The sequence below is a fragment of the Phoenix dactylifera genome, chromosome 9 (genome assembly GCF_051530095.1).
Source record: "Phoenix dactylifera cultivar Ajwa chromosome 9, Ajwa_hap1_PhDact_Kaust_v1.1, whole genome shotgun sequence".
Classification (NCBI taxonomy): domain Eukaryota; kingdom Viridiplantae; phylum Streptophyta; class Magnoliopsida; order Arecales; family Arecaceae; genus Phoenix; species Phoenix dactylifera.
The window spans coordinates 31,636,030-31,646,626 of record NC_143198.1 but is presented as its reverse complement, the minus strand read 5'-3'; the positions used below and the strand labels follow the sequence as shown (position 1 = coordinate 31,646,626).

Here is a 10,597-nt window from a genome sequence, read left to right as displayed (position 1 = left end):
CCGCTCTCTTCAACTCCTCTTGGTTTGTTTGCTTCCGCTCAACCAATGGAGCCAGATTGCTCTTTGGATGGAGGCCACCTTCCAAGCTGACCATGCAAAGTCGCTACCAAAACTCGTTTGCTCAACCCTCCACTTCCATTCACTTCCACCCACAAGCCCTGATTGCCGCAGCCTAGCCTTTAAAAGGTCCACGTGAAACTGCTTATTTCTCTCTTTTTTTCCGACTGTATATTCAATAGAATAATTGGCAAGTGCTTGTTATGGGCTTAAGCTTTAACAATATTTTTTTTTATTACAACGAATGGCTCATACAGCTCTAATATAAATACATTTTTAAAAAATAAAAAATAATAAATTGCAAAGCGTTCTAGGCAGCTTCTCACCAATCCAAAGAACTCTCCAAACTAGTTGGCCATAAAAAAAAAGTCACCCAATCCACAGCTCCATAAATCTCTCCATAGACGTATTTGGCTTGGAAGACAATGTCTCCGGTTGCCACGCCTCAGATGTTCAACCACCTTTGTCACCAGAGCACTTCTGAATCCAGCTAATCACAATAGCCAAGTCATCGTCTGCTTTCCATGTCGCCGCCGCTGCATCCGCATCAGTGGCTTGCCCTCTCGGTGCCGCCGGAGCATCCTCTCCCTCGCTTGCCAACATAGTGATTCAAAAAGCTTAAGGTGCAGACCGATGTCCAAGGCTATCGGACTTGAGCCCGGGAAGTCCAGGCCAATCTCAGATCTAACTAATTTTGGTTATACGTGGGGCCGAGGCTAAGTCAAACCTAGCCTAGCCTATCCAATAAGCAGATGTAATAAACATTGGGAGAAAAAAATTCTCCTAGCTTTGGACAATTCTCCAATTGGGCTCGACGAAAACAAACGCTAATCAAGCAACGCAAATCGCCCGAAATGGTCAAAATCCATGCAAGTACATGTCTTCGTGCTTTTGCGGCGGACGCCATAACTAAATCCATGCGGACCCCATCCTTAAGGGACCGGGACAAAGCGTCCAAGGTCGAGCGGACCGTACACACAACCGCCTCCCCCCCAATATGCCAGCGGGCCTCATCCATCGTGCTGAAAAAAAAAAAAACAAAAATGGATTAAAAAACTCCATCCGAATCCGTAACAGGAGTTACATCAGCACGCAGCGCCTCTCCCGACCGTCAGAACCCGCAATGATCTCATCCGACGGCGATGTGCTCCCAATCGGCTTGATTTTTTTTTTTTTTTTTTTTTTCTGAAAACGGGTATTTCATACAACACGTGTACGAATACATCCAAGAAAATCAAAATAAAGCAACTCGCGGAGCGCATGTGGCAGCTCCTCCTCCCCCGACCAAAGAGTGTACCCTGAGTGATGGGCCGCATGGGCCGCCACCCAGTCGGCTGCCCCATTAGCTTCTCTAAATACATGTTGAGCCTGGAAGGCTCTCTCATCTCTCATCATGCTCCCTATGTCGCAGATCAAATGGTGGTCTGTACCATCACCCGTCGCCTCCCTCCGAATCCATCCGATGACCGTGGTGGAGTCGCCCTCCAAAATGATCGACCTGGCTCGCAGGATCATCCTCGCATAGCGCATGCCCGCCCAGGCTGCTCGAAGCTCTGCCTCCGGAACCGACGTGTCGAACAGCTGGCAGCCACCTGCTGCAACTACCCTGGAGTGCGGGCCTCGTATAACAAAGCCCGCGCCACCCCGCGCGCCGCCGTCCAACACCGACCCGTCAAAATTGACCTTGAGGAAACTCGGGGGTGGGGGCTCCCAGGTGAAAAACACCATCTGATGGGCTGCCGAAGCAGAGGGGGGCCCCAGGTGTCCCGAGCTATCAAAGGTCTATCTGAAGAGGTGGTGGGTACAAACTCAAAAGTCTGAACACGAGCAAGCTCCGCAGCAAACCTCGGTGACACCCTGCGATCGCCGAGAGTACGAGCATTTCTTGCCAGCCAAATCTGGTGCGCTGTGCAAGTCGCTCTAATAGCCTCCTGACACATCCCGGAACTAGATAGCCCCTGTCGTATCATATGAAGGAACTGTGGCCTGTCACTCCGAGCCTCCTGCGGGATCCCGGCCCACTGCCATGTCAATCTCGCCCATACACACTGAAAGAGCACATGGTTTACCGACTCCACGGCCCCACACGCTCCACACACTGCAGGGATCCCCCAACCACGCCTGCTCAGCGCAGCTCTCGTCGGAAGGCGATCCCAGAACACCTTCCATAAGAAGAGAGCTACCCGCGGGTGGAGACCGTGCCTCCAGATCCATGTGCAATCCGGCCCCCTCTCCTGCTCTAACTGGATGACACGGGAGAGGTCTCCTAGCTTGACACTGGCCTGGCTCGATGTGCCCCATACCCTGACATCCCGCCCCCCACATCCTGGTAACGGAAGGGACCGGATCCTCGCTACGAGGTGTACCCCAAATAGCTGTCGAAGTCTAGTATCATCCCACTCTGCTCCACCTCCTGCCAAAAGGTCACTGACCCGTAGTCCCTCTACTGCCTCTACATCAACCATGGTCGGCTAACTCCTCAATGGCAAGGTGTCCACCCATGGCTCACTGGTCACATCAATGCTCCGCCCGTCGCCGATCAGCCACCTGGTGCTCGCTAATGCAGTCGGTAAGTGCCTCACAATCTCACGCCACATGAAAGAGACTCGGCGGCCCCTCCATGCCCCCCTAGGCCCCCTCGTTCATATCGGGCTACCATCACCTGACTCCAAAGGCTATGTGGCTCAAGTATAAACCGAACTGCATGCCGAGCGATGAGAGCCTCGCGCCTCTCCATCAGAGACTGCACCCCGAGACCGCCCTCACTAATAGGACGGCTTGATTTCTTTGTCCATTATCTTATTTTATGGCTCGTCTCGGTGCCACTAGTTCAAAGTGGCCCCGTCGCACCAGCTCCCAGATGGATTCACCGCCATCCATCTCGGCCGCTTCTCCTTCCGTTCGCTCTCCCTCCTCCCATGCCGGAAACCGGCGACGAGAAGCCACAAGACGCCGACCCGGCCGCCCTCAGCCGGGAGCTCATGGACCTCGATCTCTACCTCGACGGCTCCCCCGGGTCGTTCGATCCCATCGCCATCCTCTCCAGCCCGCCTTCCTCGTTTCTCCTCTCCTCCTCCTCTCCTTTCCCGAGCCTCACCCAGCTTTCCTCCCCCCCTCCACCGTCTCCTCTCTGGATATTCGAGGATGGAGCCGCCGAGATCTCGAGCTCCCTCGCGGACTGCCCCCGATTCATCGACGGTGATTCTCGATTTGACTTGTTTGAGCTATATTTTAGATTCTACCCCTTTTCTCTCATTTTTGCTAGATTTCTCCAGATTTCTTTGAGATAACTTCTCGTTTTCATTTCTTGAGGTTCCAATGCTACGTGTCGCTGCAATTAAGAAATTGTTAAGCAAGTTTTTTTTTGCTTGTCTCGTAGTTCTATTGTTTTTAGGTTGATGAAAGCATGAAAGAATTTTTTTTTTCTAATTATCAAACTCGATGCTTTTCGGCGCTTGTATTATCTGGTGTCTATTCTTTTGCTCTTGGAAGAGTACAAGAAGGATAAGTGGTTGCTATTTGGATGGTTGTTTGTAATCCTACGCAATTCAAGATTTTGCCTTGGTTTCGTCAGTAATTATGAAATTTACAAATCCATTTGGTTTCCATTATCGTTTTGTTCCTCTGTCAGTTTCTGTTTGCTTATAAAAATATGACAATGTCTATCTTCTACGTGCTTGAAGCTATCAGTCAGGTGTTATCTTTCACCAGAGATTCTTAATGCTTGTTCTTATTTTGTCTAGAGTAGTACAGATGCAGTGTCTGTTGGATTCTTTTTCTCTTTTTTTACGAGTGATTTGCACCACACGTGATTTTATTGAACATATGTCCAAAATTTTCGCTGACATTTTATATGATCATTAATAAGAAAAGCAACCTTGCTTTTTGATTCTCAGCTAATGCTGATGCGACGCATGGGAATGTTAATGCGAACGGTAGCAAAGCAAGGCAGCTCCCAATGTCAGCAATGGAGGAGAATTCTGATGCTTCGTGTGTGATAAAGGAGAGGATGATGCAGGCACTGAGGTACTTCAAGGAATCAACAGACCAGCATGTACTGGTTCAGGTTTGGGCACCGGTGAAGAAAGGGGATCAGTGTTTTCTCACCACTTCAGGGCAACCCTTTGTTCTTGATCCTCGGAGCACCGGGTTACTTCAGTACAGAACAGTTTCTCTGACGTACATTTTTTCAGTTGATGAAGATAGCGGTGGATATCTGGGGCTTCCAGGTCGGGTTTACAGGTATAGACTGCCTGAGTGGACACCCAGTGTGCAGTACTATAGCAGCAAGGAGTATCTACGCCTTGCCCATGCCCTCAATTACAATGTTCAAGGGACCTTGGCCTTGCCAGTTTTTGAACCTTCTGATCAGTCTTGTGTTGGTGTGGTTGAACTTGTAATGACTTCACAGAAGATCAATTACTCTCATGAGGTTGACATAGTCTGCAAAGCTCTCCAGGTTGGTATACCTTTTAGCCCTATATCATAAATTTATCCTGAAATTATGGAGGACAGTTTTTCTTATACTGGTTTACTTGGTTGACTACCAGGACATCCATTTATGATACGAGCATCACTTTACTTCTTCATCACTATAAAAATAGAATGCGATTAATATGACTTTGTTTAAAGAATCTTGTCTGTTGTATGTTAAGCGTTTTACATGTGGGAACTTAAAAACCATCTTGGAAATTATCCGTCAAATTGCATTGGTGAATGTACAAGCAAACAGCAGTTGAGAACCGCAGCTGACCATGTTGCATTATAGCATGTAACTATGTATCATGTGTCTAAATTGTCATAAAAGAATAGGAATTCAGGGTGTTTTTGGTATCGGAAAGTAGGGCAGCTTTGGGCAATATGCTGGAACATGCTGATTTGTCTCGGAAGTAGGTATTGGGGTTTCTACATGCTAGTTGTCCTAATGAAATCTGTTTTGGTGAAAGTCTTGTTATGCCATCCGGGTTGTAACAAGGACCTAGGCCAGGAGATACTAAAAGCCCTTTCTGAAGGAGTTGACTTGGTGTTTTATTTTTGATCTCTCAATCAATGTGAAGGGGATCGCATGATACTATAAATGGTTAGAAGGGCTTGCTGAGCCTCCTTTTGTCTATAATGTTGTCCCATCCATTACTTTAGAAAAGCAAATAGGTACATCAACTCCTCCTTGTATTTGTCTCATAAGAATTGATACTAGTATAGCTTGGTGTTACAATGTACTTGTGGCCATCTCTTCATATTTGTAATGGAGAAGCCAAAATTGCTTACTTTTGAGTTTCATTGAGTCTAAACATGGCATCATGGTTGGCTGTACAATTTCAAACTGTCTGGTTTAGGGCGTACACAATCGAAACAACGGGGAGTCAGGATAGTTTGCCCTGTCGGCCTCTACTGTTTGATTAAACTGGCTCAAACCCCAAACCCCCTTCTCCCGATGCTTGATTGATATTGCTCTCCCTCTTCCCTTGGCGTCATCGATAAGCGTCCCTCCCTCCCCCTCCCTCTCCCTCCCTCCTCTCTCCCTCTCCTCTCTTTCTCTCTCTCTCTCTCTCTCGCTCGCTCACTCCGCTAGGGTTAGGATTTTCCTCGGCCCTCCCACTTCCTTCCCTCTTCCCTCTCCCCCTCTTCATCCACTCCAACGACGACGATGAGGTTTTTGAGCCCTCTTTCTCCTCCTCCCTCTCCCTCTCTCTCCCTCCCTTCCTCCCTTCCTCCCTCTCCCTTTCCCTTCCTCTTCAACTCTCTCTCTCTTTTCCTCCCTTTCCTTCTCCCTCTCCCTCTCCCTCTCCCTCTCTAGCTCTCGCTATTTTAGAATGGCATGGTACAAACTCGTACCGTGTCGAATCGGCCACTGGCCGATATGACCTCTGGTACCGATTCGGGAAACTTTACATTGGCATGAAATAAGACAATTTCTAACAACTATTTTGATTGTACTCTTGCTTAGGGGTGGCAATTTCTATCCGGATTAGCTTGAAATAAATGAGCTTGGCACCTTCGGTGAGGGTTTTTAATATTTGGGTCTGTTTTGGGTTACAAAAAACCAACTTGTTAATAAATGAGTTTGGGTTTGGATCTAGCCTCAATACCTGATAGGTCACCATGGGGTGGACAAACCCATCCTACTAGGCCATGGGCAAGTCAAAGCCTGGATCGAGTGATTAGTAAAGCTGCATAGTTAATGATGATGGAATAAAACCTCAAAATATAGAAGAGAAATATGGGTTGGACAACATGTTCAGGATTTGCTATGTTTTTCTTTTCTACTTTAATTTTTTCTCCTCTCTTTATCAATTTATTTTGACTTTTCATTTTTATGTTTTAAGGTACACAATCAACAAGTATATCACTAATTGGATTGGCAGATAGGGTGTGGGTTGGATATGGTTTAATTTTTTTCAACCTGATTATGAATGGGTTGGATATGGGTTTATTCTTTGTTGACCAGGCTCGAACCATTGATACACCTACTATTGCTCTTCCCTTTTTCTTCTGTTAAGTCTGGTCCTGTAGAATTTATTCGCATTATGTTTGTTTAGGCCATATCAGTCATGCTAACTTGTTATGTTGCTCTTATCAATTCCACCAAACTCTGTGAATGATGTATTTTCATCATCCTGCAGACAGTAAATCTGAAAAGCTCTGAAATCTTGGACCATCCAAACATTCAAGTGAGTCAGTATTCTGTTGCTACTTTAGTTAAATTATCATTTCTGTTGGATTCACAAATTCATGAATATGATATTATGTTTGAATCAGATTTCTAATGAAGGGCGCCAAGCAGCTCTGGCTGAAATTCTGGAAATACTAACTGTTGTTTGTGAAGCACAAAAGTTACCTCTGGCTCAGACCTGGGTTCCATGCAAGCATGGTACCATCCTAACACATGGTGGTGGTCTGAAAAAAAATTGTTCAAGCTTTGATGGAAGTTGCATGGGACAGGTGTGCATGTCAGCAACTGATATTGCATTTTATGTTATTGATGCTCACATGTGGGGATTTAGGGAAGCTTGTGTAGAACATCATTTACAAATTGGGCAAGGAGTTGCTGGCAGGGCATTTGCATTACGGAGGCCATGTTTTGCAGAAGACGTTGCCAAGTTCTGTAAGAGTGAGTACCCCCTTGTACACTATGCTTGGATGTTTGGATTGGTTGGCTGTCTTGCCATATGCTTACAAAGTACTCATTCGGGAGATGATGATTACATAGTGGAGTTCTTCCTTCCACAAGACTGCAAGAATCCTGTTGAGCAACGGGCTTTATTAGACTCTATTTCAACCTTGATGAAAAATTGTTTTCGCAGCTTGAAAGTTGTTAGTGATTTAGATCTCCAAGAAGGAATATCTTTTGAAGTCATTGACATGTTTGCATATGAGAATCATGGATGTGAACCTAAACATATCTGCAGTCAAAATTGTGACGCTCATGTTCATACATCCCCTGAAACTCATATCCCTGAGGGCCATGATGATTCACAGAATGAGGGAAATGCAACTTCCGATGCACTTAAGCAACATTTGCCTCCACATGCAAATGCTGAGAGGGCCAGCAACATACATTTTGTCTCAGGTATTGGTGGGGCATCTAGTTCTTTATTGAGCAACAAAAACAATGGAGCTCCAGAAAAGAGTGGCAAAGCAGAGAAATCGTTCAGTTTAGAGGTTCTCCAACAATACTTCTCTGGGAGTCTGAAAGATGCTGCAAAGAGTCTTGGAGGTGAGATAAACTGATGCCTGCAATCTTGCTTATGTGTTCATTCTTATTTTTGTGCATGCAGGCAATATATATATGGATTTGTAGTAGCTAAAATAATTTGCCTCCACTTGCTGTTCTTTATATTTGCCACAATCACCACCGCCACTTGCACCGCCACCACCTTTAAACTGGTATTCTTCCCCTAGCATCTTTCCAATTTAATTATAAAGCTGTATCCATCTGTAACCATAGGTTTTCTGGGTTCACAGTTTGTCCTACTACAATGAAGCGCATCTGTAGGCAACACGGGATTTCCAGATGGCCATCTCGTAAGATCAACAAGCTTAACCGCTCTCTTTCCAAGCTGAAACGAGTGATGGAGTCAGTTCAAGGTGCAGAAGGAGCATTTAATTTGTCTTCTCTTGCATGTCCTCTTCCTGTTACTGTTGGTTCCATCTCTTGGTCTGTTAATTTGGATGAATCTAAAGAGAGCAAAGGTGCTGTGAAAGATAATGTTTCATCACCACATAAAACACCCGAAAGAGATGATCAGCATGACAAACTTTTGGCTCAACTAGAACTTGGTCATGGTCTTCCCAGTCCAAAGGCAGAACCTGGTAAAGACTCTCCTTGTTCGAAAACAAAAAGTTCTTCAGAAGGGAGCGTAGAGACCCCTGCTTCCCAAGGTTCATGTCATGGATGTCCGGTCAATAAAACCTTTTGGGATAATGCATCTCCTCTCTCCAACTTGAAACAAGGAACAGTTGTTACTGATCCTTCGGAGTTCACACTACAATATGCTGGTGGTCCAAACCTGCCTTCAATATGCTTGATGCCTGGCGTTAATGTGGCAGAGCCTCAGCCGCGGCTTTCTAGGATGCTGATTGAAGATTCAGGAAGCTCAAAAGATTTGAAAAATCTCTGCAGTGATGCAGGGGAGGGTTGTGAAGATGAACATGCAATGGCTGCTGATCCATTGCCTCCCATGGTCATGCACGAAATGAAAACGGTTACCATCAAGGCAAGTTACAAAGACGATATAATTAGATTTCGATTGCAAATCACTGCTGGCATCAGTGCATTGAAAGATGAAGTTGCAAAGAGGCTGAAACTTGAAGTGGGCACATTTGATATCAAGTATCTGGATGATGATCATGAGTGGGTCATGCTGGCTTGTGATGCAGACTTGGAAGAGTGCATAGAGATATCAGGATTATCAGCTTCACATGTGATCAGGCTGTCAGTTCATGACATTGTGCCGAACCTTGGAAGTTCTTGTGAGAGTTCAGGAGATTGAGCAACAGAGCTCTGTGGCTCTGTCGTTCAAGTGTACATTTTTGTTTTGTGAATTATCTCAAGTTGCATCAATTTTTGAAGGATCAGATAACACCTGTAATATACGTGAAAAGCTCATTTAAAGTAAATTTCTCTTAAGTTTTTGATGGAACTCTAATAAATATGGACTTTTTTTGTTTTGTGGAAGTGGTGACTTTTCTTTTGGAAGTCTCTTAACTGCTCGCTTAATCCTTATCTTTGCCCAAGTGCGATCACATGAAACCATTGAACCAGAGATGGACTCTCCAAAATTCTCATTAAATATAGTAGGAATTCTCTTTAAATATAGTAGGAGATTAAGTAAACGCAGTTTAGTTCGATTAGCCAGTGAATCCTTCAATGATGGCTTCTCTGGTATCATATTGTGATGAAAATGTTTTTGATTCTAACCAAAACAATTAAGCATGGAACCTGACTCTGTGCAAGATAGGCTTTACAAAAATAGGGAATACATGCTTTCATCAAACTTTTTTAGGGTTATGAAAATGCCAACTAAAACAAGCGTTTTTGTAATGTTTCTTTATTTTTCTATATATATCAATTCTACTACAACCAAGCGGAAGGGTAAAGAGCAGTTCCAAATAATTTGGACGGTAATTTTTTATGAATCAATTCGAAACACTTTGATGCTGCCATCAAGAGAGAAAATTGTGTATACAAGGGAGGGATCTATATCTGGTATTTGGTCTGATCTTGCAGAATTTGAAATACGAGCCCCAAACAATCTAAATCCAGATAAGCTTCTCATCAATGGTGACATTACCATCTTTCTATTCCATCATCCATTGCTTAACCCCCACCATCCTCCGGCAGCCGAAGTTCAAAGCATAACCTAGAAAAAGGTAGAATTTTTAGAACCCACAGCTTTCAGCATAACTTATGGATGTATATCTCTAATAACAAGACGTTGCTGAAACAAAAGATTAGCAAGTTACCATCCTAATGATATCTGTAATGAAATAATTAATCTTAATGAATTATAAATCATATCTTGACTCGCTAAATTCATCTTGAACTCCGAGATGCGTGCAGATCCGCGATCGCGATCAACCGAATCGAAAACAGCTCTGATCTGAACAGAGATTAGCGAGAGACCTTCTTGAGAGAGATCTCTTAATGCATGTATTAGAGAAGGGGTCTAACATGCTATTTATAGCCCTCTCCAGGGACCAAACGCCGCAGGTGGTTACACCCGTGAAGTATCACCCCCATCAAGGTAACCCTTCATTGATGTGAAATTACCCTAATGCCCTCAAAATCATCAGAATTTATGAAATTCAAGAGACATTTGTCAAATGTGGGTTCTAATTAAACGGGATCAGGGTTTAATTAAATAGGATCCAATATTCTCTCACTTGGACCATATTGACGCCATTTGTCAATATGGGCCACAACTTAATGAGATCTTAACAATCTTAAAATAGTTGCTTAAACAAAAAATAATGTTTCTTTCTTTCTAACTTCATGACTTCACTAAAATTTAACAGCGATGGATCAACCAACATTGAA

At 44.4% G+C, this 10,597-nt stretch overlaps 1 protein-coding gene across 1 annotated transcript; it reads left to right on the top strand.

The window, feature by feature from the left end:
* Positions 1-2,875: 2,875 nt before the first annotated feature.
* LOC103719014 (protein NLP3) lies at positions 2,876-9,235 on the top strand. The gene is made up of 5 exons (XM_008808066.6): positions 2,876-3,255; positions 3,954-4,516; positions 6,681-6,728; positions 6,817-7,774; positions 8,023-9,235. Exons 1-5 carry the CDS (start codon positions 2,976-2,978, stop codon positions 9,048-9,050), a joined length of 2,877 nt encoding a protein of 958 aa, XP_008806288.4. The 5' UTR covers positions 2,876-2,975; the 3' UTR covers positions 9,051-9,235.
* The last annotated feature ends 1,362 nt before the right edge of the window (positions 9,236-10,597 follow it).